Consider the following 20,367-nt stretch of genomic DNA (forward strand, 5'->3'; position numbering starts at 1 on the left):
CTGCGGTGTTCCCTGCCTGTCCATTTTAAGCACCCCTCCCCCACAGCACTCACTCGGTTACTCACGTTGCCACAGCAACACCATGGTGTAACCATTGCTAGAGCAACAAGATGCTTGCTGGTTATTGAATACCTCTACCGCAGCAATTCAGGGCTCAAACTCAGGACTAATAAAGCAAATCCATGTCATTACTTTCTTATGCAAGAGAGTTGTATTGCACCCAAAACACGTTTGTACTTCATTGTTTAAATGATTTCATTTATTGCACTCGTATTTAGCTTCACAACTATAATTCGTTTTTATATAAGATTTTTTAAATAATTAAGTCTTTTGTTCTCACCAAGGCTACAATTTTTTTAATAAAAAATACAGTAAAACAGCAAAAATATGAAATATTATTACAATTTAAGACTGTTTTGTATGTTTTATATATTTTAACATTTAATTTATTTCTGTGATGACAAAGCAGAATTTTCAGTGTCACGTGATTCTACATAAATCACTCTAATATGCTGAGTGTTGCTCAGTTATTGTCAATTATTTTTAATGCTCAATCATTTATAATATAACAGACTTCTTATATTCTTATAAAAACATTTTAAAAAATCTTAATTATATAAAAAACTTAATGTATAAATATATGTACGTGTGTGTGTGTGTGTGTGTGTGTGTATGTGTGTGTATATATGTATATATATATAATATATATATATTATATATATATACTGTATATATATATATATATATATATATATATATATATAGTTTTGTAACTATTGTTTATTTGATATATACAGTATTAGTAATTAATACAGTGTATATAGGTTATATATAGATCAATACAGTTTTAGTAATCTGTAATTAAAGTTAACAAATAATTAAATACATGGATGTGAAGTTAAAATTATTATATTATGTCAGAATCAGAATCAGAAAGAGCTTTATTGCCAAGGAATTTGTCTTGGTGACAGAGGCTTCCAGTGCACAGACAGGTTGACAAGTGACAAGACACAGATAACAAAATAAAAATAAGTGAGTAGAAATAAATTAGTAAAAACAATACACAATAGACAAAAAGACATTAGACAGTATATTGTATGTACAGATGTGCTATATACCAGTTATGCAAGGGAATGTGTATGGATGTAAGATATATTAAATCAATAACATACGTATAATAAATATAAGTATAGATAGTTGGGAATTGCACATGTTTTATTGCACAGTAGGGAGAAAATGTAATTTAACTGTTCATGAAGTAGATGGCCTCATGAAGGTGTAAATTAGAAAGCTAGTCGGCCAAGCAAAAAGACAAATACCTCAACAATATTACAGCTTTAATTTATATATTGTTAATTTGAAGTTCAAGTAAATTTTTTCTGTGGGAAAAAAAGTTTTCTTGCTTTATAAGTAGAGACTTCTGAACTTCTAGTCATCTATCAAAAGATTGAAAGATTGCAATTAATTTGTGTTGGTATAAAAAGAGAGGCCATGGAAAGTAGCATCTGTATGTTGCCATGAACAGCAGTTAAATATATGGTTTAGCGTCATTATACAAAAATATGTGCTATTTGTGGATTCATAACAGACTCAATGAACCCTTTCTCACTGCATCTTTATTAATGGGCCTCTGAAGCTTCACTGGATGCTCTACATTATTGCTCTTGCAGCAGAAATGCACAGTTTCATCTCCATAGCATCTGCATAGCTCATCTCAGGTGCAGGGATTTATTTGCTTGTTTATATTGAATGTCCACTGTTGCGGCCAGCAATCACACACACAGTGTAAGTGGTAGGCCGTTATGCGATCAATGCTTATGTAAATCAGAGAAGATGAGGGCGCTGTGGCGCAGACAGCAGACTCATCCATCTCTGGTTTGCCTGCAGCGGTGATGTAGTGTGATATCCGGGCTGGAGGGAGATTGATGGCTGTGGGGTGTTATTGGCTTACGCCCATGATGGACTCTCTCATCGGCACACTCAACATTACAGCAGTCCTCCCAACTCTCCACAGACTCTGAATGGATCTCAGACGGGCTTAGTCACAGAAACTGGCTTAAAGGAATATTCCAGGTTTATTTTCAGCCTAAAGCTGGGATTGTTCACCTCAGAATAATTTATTTACTCACCCTCATGTTGATACAGACCTGTATGTTTTTCTGTCTTTTGTTAAACATACAATAATTGAAGAACAATAATTGTTTTTATCCATACAATAAAAGTCAATGGGGTCCAAAACAACAATAAAGAAAAAAAAACTACACTACACTAGTCTACACTAGTTTGTGACAGTGCCCTAAAGCAAGATTTTTTTTCTTGGCTCTTCTGTGATTTCTTCATTTCTCTGAGCAGAACGACGACTCTCTGTCACCCTAGAGCTGGAGTCTGGCTCTCAACTTTGTGTGTCGCTGTCGCAGCTGGTTAGGACAAAAACTCAGATTAACATGGAAAAGATACCTTTTATCACATGTCGCAGCATCGTGTAGTTAGGACAGGGTGTTACTGTAATGCTGTGATGCAATCTCAGCCAAAACATACAATACTGTTCAAAAGTTTGGGGTCAGTAAGATTTTTTTCATGTTCATGTCTCTTATGTTCACCAAGGCTGCATTTATTTGCTCAGAAATACAGTAAAAACAGTCATATTTTGTAATAGTATTACAATTTAAATTATTTTAAATCATGATACATTTCTCTCAGGATTCTTTGATGAATAGAACATTCAAAAGCACAACATCTATTTGAAATAGAAAATGCATAGAAATTTATAGAAATGAAATTTACTGTCACTTTTTGTCAATTTAATGCATGCTTGCTGAACAAAAGCATTAATCTCACTTACTGCTCCCAAACTTTTGAATATTAGCGTAATTGCGGGGATTTGGTCCTAAATGCTTTTCAGGAGTAACTGTTGTTGTTGATGGTTTGAGTGGCTTCTATGACAGATGATGCAACTCTAATCTTAGATGTTCCAGCTCTTGTGTTACTTAGTCTTTTATATGCGGAATTTATCTCTTTTAATGCACTTAGGTGAGTCTTTTGAGATGACACATGCTCCGTCCCTGTCATTGTGTGAATATGTGTGTGTTGTATCCACTGGGTGAATGGCTCAGGGGGTTCGAGTGGGCTTTGTGACTTCTGCTGGCCCTCCTGCACAGTTGTAAATGAGCAGCCAGGTCATCCTGTCGAGATGCAGTATGGAGAAGTATATGGACTCACAAACACTTAGAAACACCCACTGGCAGGCACAGTCATAATCTCTTTTGTGTCTCTTGCTTCTTTCATAAGGCCAGGCAATGTGAGTATGGGATTTTAGCAGGTTATACGAGGACAAAATAGAAGCACAGAATGATTGAAGGAAGGCCTAGTTATAGCAAAATCACACTTTTTGTGACTTTTTTTTGGAGACTTTTTCTTAAATTCATGCAATTTGTTCGGAGAATGTCCAAGAAAAATTGTAAATTGATATAAATACTGTTATTAAGTGATGAGAAAATGTGTGCAAATTATTACTATTGTGCCATTTGGTCACATAAGACTTGGTTTGTAATGACTCTATTTGCTTATGTTTTGTGTGCATTTTTGTTATATACACTTGCATTCTTGTGCATCAATGTATTATTGATGGTCTTTCTCAGGAGAACCCAGAGCACAGGACAGGAGACCCTCCGGAGGCAGGGGTCCTCTGCTGGCCGAGTGCCTCAGCCACTCTCTGCACAGGCCATCAAGCATATATGGGTCCGCACGGCCCTTTTTGATAAAGTCCTGGACAAAATTGTGCAGTATATTGTGGATAATGCAAGGTAATTAGCATCAGTACTGCAACTTAGTATTTAGTTTTTAGGATAAAAAAAAATTAAACACTGCAATCTTTATCAAGTCTACAAATGAAAATCTGTTTTTTTGTACTGTACATTATAATGTTGCAATGCCTATATTCACTTTTAGCATATTTAAAATGATTGATTTATGAGTGATTTATTATTTTATTTATTTAGTCAAAATAATAAAGAATTTTAATACCAAACATGTACCTGTTATTAGCATAACATTAAACATTTTAAAATAATCATCTTATTGATATCAGGTGGAATTTTAATATCTGTGTATGCCTATTTTTTTCTTAAATAATAGTGACTGCATAACATGCATTGCTCATCTCTCTTATGCAAAGTGTTATTTGCCAAGATTAAGGCTTGAAATTTATCATTTGTCCATGGTGATTGTTTGGACTGTCACATGGCGCTCGTGAAATAATGTGTTATTTGTTCAGCCTTTGAAAGAGGTCTCTGGTTATTGACGTACACATTGTTTGTTTGCTGTTTGTGTGTGTCTGTAGTAAGTATTATGAAAAGGAGGCCCTCATGCACGACTCAGTGTTTGGCCCTATACTGGCGGCACTGCTGGGTGAGTCTATCTAATGCATAAAATGCACTCTATCTACTCATAATGCAGCTAATAGAGATTTATAGATCACTGAAGAGATCTATGTTCAGTGAAAAGAGATTGTGAAACAATTTTTCAAATAGTGTTAGCTTTCATTATTTTATTATAATTCTCTCTGACATTTTTTTTTATCACATTACAAGTTGTTTTATGTGAAATTGATATTTTTTATCATCTATAGTTGGGCCTTGCGCTCTGGAGTACACTAAGCTCAAGACATCGGATCATTTCTGGACAGACCCGTCAGCCAATGAGCTGGTCCAGCGGCATCGCATTCACGGGGCCCACAGGGGTCAAGAAGTGTCGCCGGCCCGCAGGCCTGCACTTGGGGTGAGAATATCATACGTATAGGGGTGATTGTGCAGTAGTTTTGTTTTAGTAAATAATCAATTTAAACTGCATAGATATCTCATATTCATGGTTTTTCCTCAGATCCGAAAGCGTCAGTCCTCAGGAAGCATGTCTGAGGACAAGTTTGCAGCCTCGGCCAGAGAGTACGTTGAATCCCTGCACCAAAACTCACGTGTTCACTTGCTCTACGGAAAAAACAATGTACTCGTTCAACCGGTAAGACAGTGTACACACACACACACACACAGATGCAAATACACTTACAGGAAAACTAGTTTGATTTGCATCTACAGATCTTTAGATGGCTGTAACAAAAGAGATTGATTGTAGATCAGTGAATCTCATCTAATCAATATAATGGATCTCAAGGTCTGCTGGTTATGGGAATTGAGCCGCAGTGGTGTAGGTAGGTAGAACTATTCAAAATGTTGTCTTCCCTTGTGTAATGAATGGTCAGATGGCTTTCCCTGGCCCATGCTGACTTCCCGGCTGCTAGTTGGCTACTCTTGTGAACTGGAAAAGGCAGACTGGATTAGCCATTACACCACATTAGATTTGTCATCAAATGAGTCAGGCATGGACTGGATGTGTGCATGAAAGTGTTTGTGAGATTTGCAACGGTGACTGATGCAACTGGGCACAGAGAGTGCTGGGTCTGGCAAGGACTTGTAGAAATCAATAGTGTAAACGACCCTTGCCAAAAGGATTGCAGTGATTCAGGTTTAATTGGATTTCTGTGTGAAACCTGATGCGTTTCGCAGCTCTCATCATCACCGTGAATCGTCAGAGACGTTTTATTTATGGCACTCTGTTGCTTATAACACTCACTTTTCTTTCATTCTTTTGATCTGACACCTTTTTCTCCTTTTTGTTGCTCTTTTCCTTGTATGTTAACTTCTAAACAAAGAAAAGTGTGTAAGGCTGCTGATTATGCTAGTTATTTTAGAGGAGTTGGGGAAGCCGCTGTGTTTTATTGAATAGACTTTGTTCTTTGCAGAAGAAGGACATGGAGGTGCTGCGTGGTTACCTGTCCCTTCATCAGACGGCTGAAACACTCACGCTGAAGTGGACGCCCAATCAGCTAATCAATGGAACTCTGGGAGACTGTGACCTGGAGAAGAGGTAAAATATGCTGTACACACACACACAGGGGGAATTCAGGTAAATTAGGTCATCAGGTAAAATGGGCCGGAAGAGTTAGTTATGATTTGTGATGACCAATCACTGCGATTCATTTTGCCACGACTGCGCTTGACATGTAGGAACTGAATTGATTGGTCCGAGATTGCTAGGCAGGGCAAAGCAATTGCTTTTACAGAGGATGGACAGGAAAAGCCTAAGTTGAGTGTCCTGATGTGCTGATTGCTGGTGTGTAATGATAAGGTTGATATGTTTGTAAGGAATAAATAGACATCTAAATGTGAGCAAAACAACATTGATTATTTCACTGATCTGTTTTAACAGAAACCTTTTCAGGCTCTCTCAATTTCTCTCTCTTTCTCAATGTTTTTTATCACCCTCTTGTCACACTTTAGTATTTATTGGGACTACGCTTTGACTGTGCCTTTAAGACAGATCGTCTGCATTCATTGTCACCAGCGCCGTGAGTCTACATCTTTGACAAAATTGTTAGCTTCAGCAGTTATATATTATATTATATTATATTATATTATATTATATTAATTATATATAAAATTTGCCAGATTGTTAGCTTCAATGTAGCACATATTTCAGCATCAAGTATTGATACTGAAATAAATTCACATTTTATCACAGATTAATAATTTTGTTATATTATGTTATATATATATATATATTTTTTATAAATGTGAATTTCTCTCAGCGGACTGTGGGGGTACTCTGGTGTTAGTAAGTCAGGATGGGATCCAGCGGCCTCCTCTGCACTTCCCTCCTGGGGGTCACCTGCTGGCTTTCCTGTCCTGTTTGGAGACGGGTCTACTGCCCCGGGGTCAGCTTGAGCCCCCCCTCTGGTCCCAGAAGGGCAAGGTGAGTGTTTTGCTGCATCATATTAGATATATCATGTAACAGAATGTTTAGATGTGTCAGCAGCATTTCAAACATCCAATTCATTAAAGAAATAGTTCACCGAAAAATTAAAATGTGCTGAACCTTTGCTGAACATTTACTCACCCTCAGGCCATCCAAGATGTAGAATAGTTTGTTTCTTCATTGGAACAGATTTGAAGAAAATTAGCATTACATCACTTGCTCACCAGTGGATCCTCTGCAGTGAATGGGTGCCGTCAGAATGAGAGTCCAAACAGATGATAAATGCATCATAATAATCCACAAGCAATCCACACGACTCCAGTCCATCAGTTAATGTTGTTGTTTCTTACAAACACACATTTTTTTGTTTTACAAAACATTAATTACTTCTGGATGTTTTTATCAGCAGTCTGGACTCTCATTCTGACGGCACCCATTCACTGCAGAGGATCCACTGGTGAGGAAGTGATGTAATGCTAAATTGCTTGTTGACACATTGCAAATTAATTACAAAATGTTCCTTATTTGAAGTGAGAAGCTGAGTTTAGTTTGATTATGACTCTCTGTGTTTGCCTAACAGGGTAAAGTCTTCCCTAAGCTTCGTAAGAGGAACAGCACGGCCCGTTTAGTAGATCAGGATGGAGATGGAGAGGAGCAGATCGCTGCAGACTATGTGTTTCGCATCGTCTATCCGGGGCACCGTCACGACTCAAGTGAGTTTCAGCAGAAATGTGCCTGTCCTCTTCACATCTCTGTCTCGGTCTCTCTTCACACACACAATATCTGTCCATCCATCCGTCCATCCATCCACAGTGACCCCAAAAGCATTAAACACTTCAAAGCCACACATAAAATGCATGAATCTTGCATTAGAATTAAATTTATATAATTTTAAGTGTGACTTTAAAAAAGTACTTTTTAGGGGGCCAGTCTACATCTTAAACCCTCTAAATACTCATATATCCATCTATCACTCGCAGCCACTGTTCAGCCAGACCTGATTTCCCGGATGTGTGAATGCTGAACAGGGCTGCATCAGACACCATCCCCGCATATCATTGTTGTCTGTGTGTTTTGTTCTCACTTTTCTGTGGAACATAACAGCCCTTGTGGAGGCTGCTGGGAGGGATGTGAGTATTAGACGCAGCCTTTAGATTTTCAACTGTTCTGACTAGGATGACAGTGCTCCTTTTTATAGTGTGTATGTATGCACTGCAAAAAAAAAAAAATCTTCTTCTTTTTTGTCTTGTTTTCCAGTTAAAATATTCAAACATTCTCAAAACACGATCTATTTACTTGAGAAATAAAATTGCTTAAGACATAAAGCCTTGTTTTCTAAGAACATATCTTGAATTACATTTTTAATTCAATAAATAATCATTAAAAAATAGAATTATTTGAAATTCTTTTTTATTCATTTATAATTAATTTTAAGATCTTAATTTTAAAATTTAAGATGACCTTTTTCTGTTTTGATCATAAATCTAAAAATATTTTTTAAACTTTTAAATTTAAGTTTAATAATCTTAAATTTATTAAGGCTTAAAATTAGGCTTAAAATAAGAAGAAACTGTTCAAATAAATGCTAATCCATGATTGCATTCTCTGAAAACAAGTATTAATATGTTATGTAATTTTGCTCATTTTAAGCATGTTTATATACTTTACAGCAAAACAAGACAAAAGTACTGATTTAAAAATGATTTTTTTTTGCAGTGTGTGAGTGGAACATGTCTTCGCTTCAGAGGCGGGTGCTAAACTGTGTTCTTTTATTGCCCAAGCAGTCACTATAAACTACCACCACACCACGGGCAGCCGTGCGCCCTCTCTGGACGACGATGAGGAGGAGGAAGATAGACTTCACGCTATGATCTCTATGATCTGCTCACGGAACCTCACAGATCCTAATGTCATGAAAGGTTTTTATCACCACTGGCCCACTTCATTCTCTTCCTCTCCTCCCTCTTTCTTTCCATCCCAACTGTTACCTGGTTCCTACAAGCAGCGACCCAGCAGTGCGGCCGGTTGTCAGTCAGTGAGGGCAGATTGAGACACAATAGGCGCCTCGGGCGTCATGGTTCACTTGTCATTCTTAAAGTTGTTGGCCTGATCTGTATGCATGGTAACCATGGTAATATTTGCTGCTAGGTCAAGTGGCACAAGACCGTGAGTGAGTGGGGCACACATACATTCCACTGCACAAGAGAACAAGGGATATACTAGCGAGAATGCAGAAAATCTACATTTAGTACGTTAAACAGATGTTGGCCCAATGAGAAGGCACTAGATACCACAAGAGCACTTAAGAATGTGGATTTAGACAGTAAGCCAGTGTTGGGACAGATTACTGTATCATAAATTTGACTTAAATGCCACCCACTCCTATGTTGGATATTATAAGTATTTAAATGTAGCATATACAGCAGCTTAATATAAATCTTTTTTGTTAAATTGTCTAGAGTTCCAACCTAAAATAGCTAGGTATGTAAAATGTTTTATTATTAAAAACATTTATTATGATATATTATATTATTTTATTTTAATCTTATATGTAAGAAATTGTTATAAGTACAATATGTATATATGTACAACAAATTTATTTTGCTAAAATGAACAGTTCTAACCCAAAATAATTCTAGTTATTGGTTTTATTTTCATAATTTAAATGTATTTTTATTTTTTTTTTTGTATTTTATTTATTGTATTAAATGTAATAAATTATTATAATTACAATATGTATATGTATAACAAATCTATTTTGTTCAAATGTATATAGTTCTAACCCAAAATAATTCTAGTTATTGGTTTTATTTTCATAATTTAAATGTATTTTTATTTTTTTTTTGTATTTTATTTATTGTATTAAATGTAATAAATTATTATAATTACAATATGTATATATGTATAGCAAATCTATTTTGTTCAAATGTATATAGTTCTAACCCAAAATAGCTAGGTCATAAAATTCTAATTATTGATTTTATTTACATAATTTGAATGTTAAAACATTTTAAAAATTATTTTCTTATTTTATTTTAGTTATTAAATGTAATAAATTGTTATAAGCACAATATTTATATCTGTGTAAAAAAAATCTATTTTGCTAAAATATGTATAATTTTAACCTTAAATAACTATGCAGGAAAAATTCTTATTATTCATTTAATTCATATAATATGAATGTTGAAGAATATTTATCTTATTTTATTATTTTATTTTACTTTACTTTAAATATAATGAAGTACAATATATTTATTACAAATCTAGGACAAAAAAAATGAAAAATATGAAACATTTATTTATTGATTTAATTCACATAATATATAAATCGTCCCATTGGAATTATACGGTTCTAGCTGACATTTTTGTCAAAATTGAGTTATTCACATATTCTTATTCTGTGACAACTTATTTACATTATGTGATAGATTTTGTAATGTTGTGTACATATTTAAAAAATAAAAAGGTTCTATCTACACAGTCGAATGGAATGCAAAAACTTTTAATGTATCTCAAAACTACTCGGAATGCAGATAGAACCTTATAATTCCAAGGGGACAAAATGTTGAAACATTTTAATTAATTTACAAAATATGAAAACAATATTATAATATATTATATTATATTCTTTTATGCACACAAAACCTGAATATCCCTTTTCACATTTGGGTTTGTAACTGAAGTATGTGTGTGTGTGTGTGTGTGTGTGTGTGTAAGGTCAGTACAGCGCACATCTCTCTCTCTCTCCCCCCTGACTCACTCTCCTCCTCTGTCGTCACTCTTTTCCCTCCACGCCTCCGTTGCCAGGGGTTACCTACGCTGACCTTACTCACAGTCTGGAGAGCTTCCACTGCCCTGCCACGTTGTCACACTTTGTCACACTACTACTCTGCCTTTGTCCTTTTTCCTTCTCACACACATAAACCAACACCACCTGACTGACCTAGGAGGTATGATGTGTGGGACTGAATAGTGTTTGTGGAGTTCAGACTCTCCTCCTCTCTGCACTGTTGGGCCTGACTGTGGTGGCCAGGCAGCAATGCTTCAGCAATGATTTGCTGTTTTCCTTTTGCACTCTTTGGTTGACATGAGTAAGTCCTTAGAGAAGTCTTGGTTATTTTTAGGTTCTGTGTCTTTATTTGGTTTCACTGGCAAATGCTTGAGGGCTTTGCATGTCGAATCTGCACGTTATGTGTTATGTTTCTTTTTTGTTTTAATCTTTGCGGCGAATGTGCTCCACTGCTTACTTGTCACAACCGTGTCTCCTTCCCTTTATGAATTCTCTCTTTTCCTCTTTGGTTTGAGTTGGTGTTGTTGTTTTGGTGTTCCTCCTCTGTTGAGCCGGTTTTCTGCAATGCTGTTCACTGTAATTCTTCACTATTTAAATGTATTTTTATTTTTTTTTTTGTATTTTATTTATTGTATTAAATGTAATAAATTATTATAATTACAATATGTATATGTATAACAAATCTATTTTGTTCAAATGTATATAGTTCTAACCCAAAATAGCTAGGTCATAAAATTCTAATTATTGATTTTATTTACATAATTTGAATGTTAAAACATTTTAAAAATTATTTTCTTATTTTATTTTAGTTATTAAATGTAATAAATTGTTATAAGCACAATATTTATATCTGTGTAAAAAAAATCTATTTTGCTAAAATATGTATAATTTTAACCTTAAATAACTATGCAGGAAAAATTCTTATTATTCATTTAATTCATATAATATGAATGTTGAAGAATATTTATCTTATTTTATTATTTTATTTTACTTTACTTTAAATATAATGAAGTACAATATATTTATTACAAATCTAGGACAAAAAAAATGAAAAATATGAAACATTTATTTATTGATTTAATTCACATAATATATAAATCGTCCCATTGGAATTATACGGTTCTAGCTGACATTTTTGTCAAAATTGAGTTATTCACATATTCTTATTCTGTGACAACTTATTTACATTATGTGATAGATTTTGTAATGTTGTGTACATATTTAAAAAATAAAAAGGTTCTATCTACACAGTCGAATGGAATGCAAAAACTTTTAATGTATCTCAAAACTACTCGGAATGCAGATAGAACCTTATAATTCCAAGGGGACAAAATGTTGAAACATTTTAATTAATTTACAAAATATGAAAACAATATTATAATATATTATATTATATTCTTTTATGCACACAAAACCTGAATATCCCTTTTCACATTTGGGTTTGTAACTGAAGTATGTGTGTGTGTGTGTGTGTGTGTAAGGTCAGTACAGCGCACATCTCTCTCTCTCTCCCCCCTGACTCACTCTCCTCCTCTGTCGTCACTCTTTTCCCTCCACGCCTCCGTTGCCAGGGGTTACCTACGCTGACCTTACTCACAGTCTGGAGAGCTTCCACTGCCCTGCCACGTTGTCACACTTTGTCACACTACTACTCTGCCTTTGTCCTTTTTCCTTCTCACACACATAAACCAACACCACCTGACTGACCTAGGAGGTATGATGTGTGGGACTGAATAGTGTTTGTGGAGTTCAGACTCTCCTCCTCTCTGCACTGTTGGGCCTGACTGTGGTGGCCAGGCAGCAATGCTTCAGCAATGATTTGCTGTTTTCCTTTTGCACTCTTTGGTTGACATGAGTAAGTCCTTAGAGAAGTCTTGGTTATTTTTAGGTTCTGTGTCTTTATTTGGTTTCACTGGCAAATGCTTGAGGGCTTTGCATGTCGAATCTGCACGTTATGTGTTATGTTTCTTTTTTGTTTTAATCTTTGCGGCGAATGTGCTCCACTGCTTACTTGTCACAACCGTGTCTCCTTCCCTTTATGAATTCTCTCTTTTCCTCTTTGGTTTGAGTTGGTGTTGTTGTTTTGGTGTTCCTCCTGTGTTGAGCCGGTTTTCTGCAATGCTGTTCACTGTAATTCTTCACTAACTGCAGTCACCTTTCATTATATCAGTTAGGTCCTGTGGGGTTCTGGTGTAGTAGACACATGAATCGTTCCGTGAACGTGTCGCCCATTCGATCATAGCCTTACCAAAGTCCCATAGCCCACGTCAGACTTTTAGGAACAGATAGTGAATACATGCTCTCCGTCCACCTTGTTATTTTGCTTACAACCAGTGTATAGCAGGTCACCAGCTCCAACCTGAAGAATTAAGGTGAAGAGCATTTACATTTACTATCGACTCTTTTGGTTCAGCTGATTCACACTCTTCACGTTTTATACAACTACACACAGTATACATTCCTCTTCTTTATTTGTCTTTATTTTTGTCATGGTTTAATCTGATGCATCCAGCATGGTAGGAATGGTTACTGTCTGTCCTTCTATACTCCTCTCAAAGCTCTACCAGTGCCTGGCTTGATTTGTGACACTGTGATTTATTGATCGATTGATTGGCAGGTCTCCTGGCATGGCATCCCCGCATCGTTTTACACCTTTTCCTTCTGTTCATTCATAGATGCATGTTTTTGATAACCTTATACTTCTGGTTTGCTTTGATTTCATTATGTGTGTTTAAGGACATCTGGTTAATGCCATTTCTGACAGCAAGTAATATCTAGAAAGAAAATTACATCTAAATTAGGGCTGTCAATTTATCATGTTTAATTTAGTGGTATTATTTTAAATAGAACAAAATATGCAATTAATAATGCCCCCCACCTAAATGTTAAACAGAGCACTTCAAGCTTAAAGTACAAACTTTAGGCAACGCCTTTTGGTAAACCACACTTATGGAGTGCAGGCAATGTGTTCTTATTAAAAACAACAGAATCAAACAGAAAAAAGGGATATCAAGAAACGTTTAGGAAGCCAAACTGGAGATATGGTGTATTAAAACCACAGTTCTCATGGTGAGAGATACTAAAAAACAGCAAGACTTGACTCTACTGATGCACATTTGTACATGGACTAATGTTTAAAAAACACACTGCAGACATAATGCAAAAGCAAGCTGTGTGTAAACAGCCCCTATGTATAAACGGATAGTTTTATGTTAAAAAATATGGAAATAAAAAGCATATATCAACATCTAGAGACACTTTTCTTAAAGTGCCCCTATTATGCCTTTTCGAATATTACCTTTCATGCAGTGTGTCATGTAGCTGTATGTGAACATAAACTATCTGCTAAGTTGTGAAGCTGACAGTGCACAATAAATAAAGTTATTGTCTATCAAAACAAAGAGTCGGCTCGCAATCGCCTAAAGGAGTCGAGCCACTTCAAGCGTTTCATCATCAGACTCCCAACTCGAATGGTTAAGGTACAATCGATAGCATCTTTTCTATGTATTGACAAGTCTCCAGGGCTGTCATTCCGTCATGGCAATGGGCTTTTCGTTTCCGACACGCGCTGTACGCGGTAGACCAATCCAGAGCCAATCGCTCTACGGCTCTGGACCAATCACAAAGGACTGCGCCATCTGACCAATCACAGCAGTGAGGGCTCACGGAAAGGAGGGGTTTAGAGAGACTGATTCTTTGAACTGCTTTGCACCAGTCTTTTACGAATAATTTAGAAATGAGGTAAAATTAAGTCTATTTTTTGAGAAAACTAACGTGTTTTTTGACCTTGCATGCATGTAAACCTGTTTAAGGAGACTCATAAAACAATATTAGCAACCTTAAAAATGGCATAATAGGGGCACTTTAATGTCTATTAAGTGATTTACATCTGCCACAATAATGTCTTTAAATTATTTTAAATTCGATGTTTTTTCAATCAAAATTGATATGTGAGTAATTATATTTAATTTTAATTAATTGATATATCATTTAATTAATGTAATGTATTTCTTTAATTGATTGACAGCCCTAATCTGAATACCATTCAAAATGAACAAATAGCTAAATATATAAAACATTCAAATCAGATATATTTAAATGCAGTTTAGGATTCAATTTTTCTCTTCCTTAATGATCTCATGGTTGAGCTGAGGCCTGTAATTCAGTGAATCTGATGCTTTTGAGCTAAATATGATGCTTTATGGCCATTCCAGTCCAGCTGTAAGAGCCTAATTTCCAGTAGAGATGTTTTATGGTGTCTGGGATGTGCAGTGAATCCCCGTATGGCAGCTTTCCACCGTACAACAGCTTCTTATTTTAGAGTAGATTTGAGAGGAAAGAAAATACCCATTTTCAATGATCCTAGTAATATTAATAATGATATATCTCAAATATGTTCTTCAAATGCCAGGTTACTAGAGCAGGTTTCATGTTTGCTTATTCATCTTTCTCTCGCTCTGCCTCTTTTCCATCTATTCCACTCCCACGCCCTAATAGACCACGGGGACATGATGGAGATGCAGGGTTTTGGCGGCAGCCCGTTGTCATGGCAGCAGGGCGAGTGCACCAGTCATATGTCATCTTGTCTGTCCTGCTCCACTGGGGGCAGCAACGCTTCCGTCAAGCTTCCAGCGAGCTGTACCTGCATGCATGACCGGTGAGAGAGCTGTGCTTTTACACTTCTGGTCCTGGGGAGTCTTATTTGTTAAAAAATACAATAAAAACAATAATATTGTTAAATATTAATACAACTGTTTTGTATTTTAATACAAATCTCAAATGTAATTTAATTATTTAAAATGATTTTTCAGCAATCATTAATCCAGTCTTCAGTGTCACATGATCCTTCAGAAATCATTCTAATATCCTGATTTGCTACTCAAGAAACTAAACAAAAAATGTTTTTTTTATTAATTATTTTACAGGATTCTTTGACGAATAGAAAGTTTTAAAAACAGCAATTTAATGCATACCAGCTTAAAGTAACTCTTTTAATCATATGTATCATATAATTTTATATAATATTGTCATTTCCACCATGTATTGTTTTTGTTATTATGTGGTGAAAAATATTTTTTTTATATTTTTGGAATATGAAGGTGTCATGTCAGTCTTATGTACACCCCTTCAAGTAAAGTGTAACCTAAAATGGCAGACAACTTTGTCTTGCTTAGCATTTAATGCTTCCTAAATATGTACAATTAAATCATATTTTCACACTTGCGCATTATTATTTCAATTTACAGGAAATGACACAGAAGGGTGACAATTTTCTTAATTTTTCTTTCTTTCATTTCAAGGTCTTTACTGACTCTGACACTAACCACAGTGAAAACTTTATGATGAGAATGATGCCACATCTGACAGACAGAAAGTTTTTTTTTTTGTGAAGATTTGTACAAATCATTATCACACAATAACTATTCTTTGTTTTGGATGTCAGTGAATTTTCATTTTAGGATGTAACAGCTTTGAGTAGCAAAAACCAGTGCTAAAAGCATAATGAAAAATTTCCAAGACAAGTCACTTTCCCTGGCATATAAAAGTCCCCAAATTAAAAAAAAACACAAAAAAAAACACACACCATATGTTAAATATTTTAATGAGTGCAATATATATGCAGTTTGGCTGTAGTTTGCATATATTTTTGCATTGAAAGATGTAACGGATGTTTCCCTTCCGTGTCCAGTATTCCACTGAAGATGCTGTGCCAAAATATGAAGAGACAGATTGTGTCTCGAGCGTTTTATGGCTGTAAGTACAAAGAAAATCTGTGTAATTATTCATATCAATAAGTATAAAACCCCCTCAGCTGTGCATACAGTGCTGTAATTCTCTTTTGCCCCTTTTCCATCTGTAGGGCTGGCCTACTGTCGGCACCTGTCCACTGTGAGGACGCACCTTTCAGCACTGGTCAACCACAACATTGTCCCTCCGGACAAGCCCTGTGAAGCCTCTGGAGGGCTCAGCAAAGATGTGTGGAGTAAATATCAGAAAGACTGTAAGGTTAGCCTAGTACTCTTCAGCTCCGGTCACTAAAGGGTACTAGCGGTCAGTGACATCTACCATAGGTTGCAGTAGTCCCGCTGTCTCCATCTGTCCCTTATTCTCTCTTGCCAGAATTATAATGAGCTGGAGCTGCTGAGGTTGGTTTACTATGGAGGGGTGGAGCATGAGATCAGAAAGGAAGTGTGGCCGTTTCTTCTGGGCCACTACAAGTTTGGGATGGACAAGAAAGACATGGCTCAGGTAAAGATTTATAGGAAGTGTACTTAAGTGTGTTAAGAAACAGTGTATTCTCTTAAAGTACACTTAAGTGGCCTTTTATTTTATTAATATTGCGTACAGATATATACTGATTAAAAGTACACTACAAGTGCATGTTCCATGCAATTAAGCACACTTCTTTTTCGCAAGGGTAAATATTTTGTCCTGGTGTGATGTACGTTCTGATTGTCTGATGTGCCCTTGTGTGTTTCACAGATTGATGAGAAGATCACAGCAAGGTATCAGCAGGTGATGCGGGAGTGGAAGGCATGTGAGGTCATAGTGAAGCAGCGGGAGAAAGAGATGCAGTCGGCCATCTTTTCCAAGTTATCGTCAGGGAGCAGTATAGACAGCCACGTCCTCAGACTCCTCCACAGGGACTCCACTATTAGCAACGAGGTCAGTTGCAAGCTCTGTTTAAGCATATAAAGGCTATTTACTTACAAACCTAGCAACCTGCCTTACTGCCTACATAGGCACCATCCTAACGCTCACAGAATCTCGTAAGTGAATTCTTTTTGGGACTGTCTTACTCTTACTATGCAGAACCTCTATACGGCACACAAAATAGAGTTCCTTGCTTACTTGCAGTTAATTTCAGTATATTTTTTGATTACACGTTTCAGCACTTGGATTCTAGATAGCCTGAGGTAAATCTAGCGTCTTATTGCATCGTCGTATCCCATCCATCCCATCTCTTCTCTCTCTTTAGGTATTCATGTCCGTGGATGAGCCTGACGCGGGGGGTCACGACACCTCGTGTGAGGGAGAAAGTACTCCCACCTTAACCACTGTGGTTACCCCGGCCATGCTAGCCCCAGACGAGAGGCCGCTGGTGGAGTTTGACTCTCCAGATTCAGGCCTGCCCTCCTCCAGGAACTACTCTGTAGCATCTGGACATTCCCAAATCATGTCCAGCATCGATGACGGACAGAGCATGGAGGAGGATACAACACCCACTGCGGTATTGGAGGAGCAGGGTGGACGGGACTCTCTGAGTGAGGACAAACTCTGCAGTCAGCTGGACAAACTCACAACCACCGCAGAGGGCACTGCACCATCCTTCTCTTCTTATACAGTAATGCACTGTTTAATGCACTGACACACCATAGTTTATTACAGAGCGACGTTGATCACGCTATGCACAAAATGTGACTTGTAAATGTCAATGATTTATTGACCTCTGAACTAGAGATTTCACAAATCTGGTCAATAGTTTTATCAATGTACTTGTGAGCAGATTGAGCTGTTGGACACGGTGGCGCTGAACTTGCACAGAATAGACAAAGACGTTCAGCGCTGCGATCGCAACTACTATTACTTCACTACCAGCAACCTGGAGAAACTGCGCAACATCATGTGCAGGTCAGTAGATGACCGAGTTGATCTCTGTGATCTGTTTGTGTTCTCACTTGCCTGTGCGTTTCTCAGAATAGCAGCTCATTGAATTTCAAATCAGTCAGTCTGTTAGATTAACTGAAACATAAATCACAGACTGTAACTAATTTTCTAATTCAGCTGAGCTGAGGCTCAGTCTTCCTCAGTCTCTCACGTCTTTGTCCCTGTTTTATGATCTAGTTACGTGTGGGAACATCTGGAGATTGGCTATGTGCAAGGCATGTGTGACCTTCTAGCACCACTGATGGTCATTCTGGATGATGGTGAGTAAGACACTTAAACATAATAGACAGACAGACGTAGGCACGTCTTAATGTTTTACATCCTTGACTTGTATATTTATTATAAATATATGAAAAAAATGATAAGATCCACATGAACTGCTGAGACCATCACAACTTTCAAGAAGCAGCTGAAGACACCTCTTCTGCATGCAAGCACTTAACCACTTCACAGCGATAAACCAAAGCTCTTACACACACACACACACACACACAAAACAAATCCTCATTTTCTTCTCTCGTTTCTTAATCTAGCTCCTCTAATCTTGATTGTTTTCTTAAGTTGTTCCTCTTCTGTAAGTCGCTTTGGATATACTAAATGCATACATGTAAATGTAATGAATTCGGACGACAAGAAATTCTAAAATCATTTGTCGCACAAAAGAACTGTTTTATAAATGTATACTTTTATATTTAAATTATAATATATTAATTTTATGTTTAAGGTTAAATATTTTTTCAACATTACAATTTTATTATTATTTTAAAGTATATATTATAACATTTAGTATTTTTTAATATTATAACATTTGATAATATTATACATATATATATAATTTTTCAATAAAAAGAATGTAGATTAAATTCTATATAAAATATAATATTATTATAATTATATTCCCTTCTCTTTAACCTGTTCTGAAGTGCTTGGCCTAATTTGATGTCATATCTAACTTTCATATATTTAAATCTATTTAATGTATTTTTAAACTTTTTTTAAACATTAATATTTTAGGTTAAAATTCTATATAAAATATAATATTTGTATAATTATATTCTCTTCTTTTTAATCCCCCTAAAGAGTGCTTGGCCTACAGCTGTTTCACTCAGCTAATGAAAAGAATGAGTCAGAATTTCCCGACTGGAGGAGCCATGGACACTCATTTTGCCAATATGAGGTCACTAATACAGGTAACATGACATGTGACTCTTCTCCCTCTTCCTGCCTGAGTCAGCGCTCTGATTTGTCTGTTCTTCTGATGCCATCTGTGACATGAGTTCTGAACATTGAGGGTTTTTTTTTCTTTCTCTCCCCTCAGATCTTTGACTCAGAGTTGTTTGAGCTCATGCATCAGAATGGAGATTACACCCATTTCTACTTTTGCTACCGCTGGTTCCTCCTGGACTTCAAAAGAGGTAACAACACTGAAATAGAGCCTGTGTGTTTTCAAACACAGTGAAGATACTGTATCTCAGATTGTACCTTCATTGCTTAACGTACTGTGTATCTTGCGTGTCTGTGTCAGAGCTACTCTATGAGGATGTGTTTGCAGTATGGGAGGTCATCTGGGTCGCCCCTCGCATCTCCTCCAAGCACTTTGTCCTGTTCATTGCACTGGCCTTGGTGGAGGTGTACAGGGACATTATCCTGGACAACAACATGGACTTCACTGACATCATCAAGTTCTTTAATGGTGAGTGAACTGAACAGAGCTGAACAGATTTTCCATTTCCACTTCTATTGATTAACCAGAACAGATTGAACAGAACAGACCCCAAACTCATGCAATTGGTTGAGCCAACTTTCTCCATTGGCCGCTGTTCAATGTTAGTAATGTGTTATAACTAAATATTTTTTTGAAAGCAACAAAATTAAAAACAAAAATACAGTAATAACAGGAATATTGTGAAATGTTATTACAATTTAAAAGACTGTTTTAATCTATTTTAAAATGTAATTTATTCCTGATATTGCTGCTTATTAATTTTGTGGAAACAGTGATTTTTCTTTTAGGATTATTTAATGAATGGGAAGTTCAAAAGAGCAGCATTTATTTGAAAGAGAAATTGCTTCTAGCAAATGTTGTTTGAAGAATGAGAGAG

The 20,367-nt window shown here is 36.2% G+C and overlaps 1 protein-coding gene across 3 annotated transcripts in view; it reads left to right on the plus strand.

Annotated features, from left to right (window-relative positions):
* Window positions 1-20,367, plus strand: part of LOC107597553 (small G protein signaling modulator 2) — a 49,943-nt gene that overhangs the window by 27,548 nt on the left and 2,028 nt on the right. Inside the window, exons 4-23 of one of the 3 annotated variants that reach the window (XM_016288674.1) lie at window positions 3,639-3,803; window positions 4,340-4,407; window positions 4,628-4,776; window positions 4,879-5,013; window positions 5,795-5,919; window positions 6,333-6,400; window positions 6,641-6,804; window positions 7,388-7,520; window positions 8,589-8,726; window positions 15,095-15,254; window positions 16,287-16,351; window positions 16,458-16,603; window positions 16,718-16,846; window positions 17,081-17,263; window positions 17,577-17,942; window positions 18,105-18,229; window positions 18,443-18,525; window positions 19,346-19,455; window positions 19,584-19,680; window positions 19,791-19,958. In XM_016288674.1, the coding sequence (XP_016144160.1) occupies window positions 3,639-3,803; window positions 4,340-4,407; window positions 4,628-4,776; window positions 4,879-5,013; window positions 5,795-5,919; window positions 6,333-6,400; window positions 6,641-6,804; window positions 7,388-7,520; window positions 8,589-8,726; window positions 15,095-15,254; window positions 16,287-16,351; window positions 16,458-16,603; window positions 16,718-16,846; window positions 17,081-17,263; window positions 17,577-17,942; window positions 18,105-18,229; window positions 18,443-18,525; window positions 19,346-19,455; window positions 19,584-19,680; window positions 19,791-19,958 (2,777 nt within the window). The remainder of the gene's footprint in view (window positions 1-3,638; window positions 3,804-4,339; window positions 4,408-4,627; window positions 4,777-4,878; window positions 5,014-5,794; window positions 5,920-6,332; window positions 6,401-6,640; window positions 6,805-7,387; window positions 7,521-8,588; window positions 8,727-15,094; window positions 15,255-16,286; window positions 16,352-16,457; window positions 16,604-16,717; window positions 16,847-17,080; window positions 17,264-17,576; window positions 17,943-18,104; window positions 18,230-18,442; window positions 18,526-19,345; window positions 19,456-19,583; window positions 19,681-19,790; window positions 19,959-20,367) is intronic. The other 2 variants (XM_016288675.1, XM_016288676.1) reach the window with 2 other exon arrangements.

Source organism: Sinocyclocheilus grahami, unplaced genomic scaffold (assembly GCF_001515645.1).
Source record: "Sinocyclocheilus grahami isolate Dianchi unplaced genomic scaffold, SAMN03320097.WGS_v1.1 scaffold233.1, whole genome shotgun sequence".
NCBI classification, from domain to species: domain Eukaryota; kingdom Metazoa; phylum Chordata; class Actinopteri; order Cypriniformes; family Cyprinidae; genus Sinocyclocheilus; species Sinocyclocheilus grahami.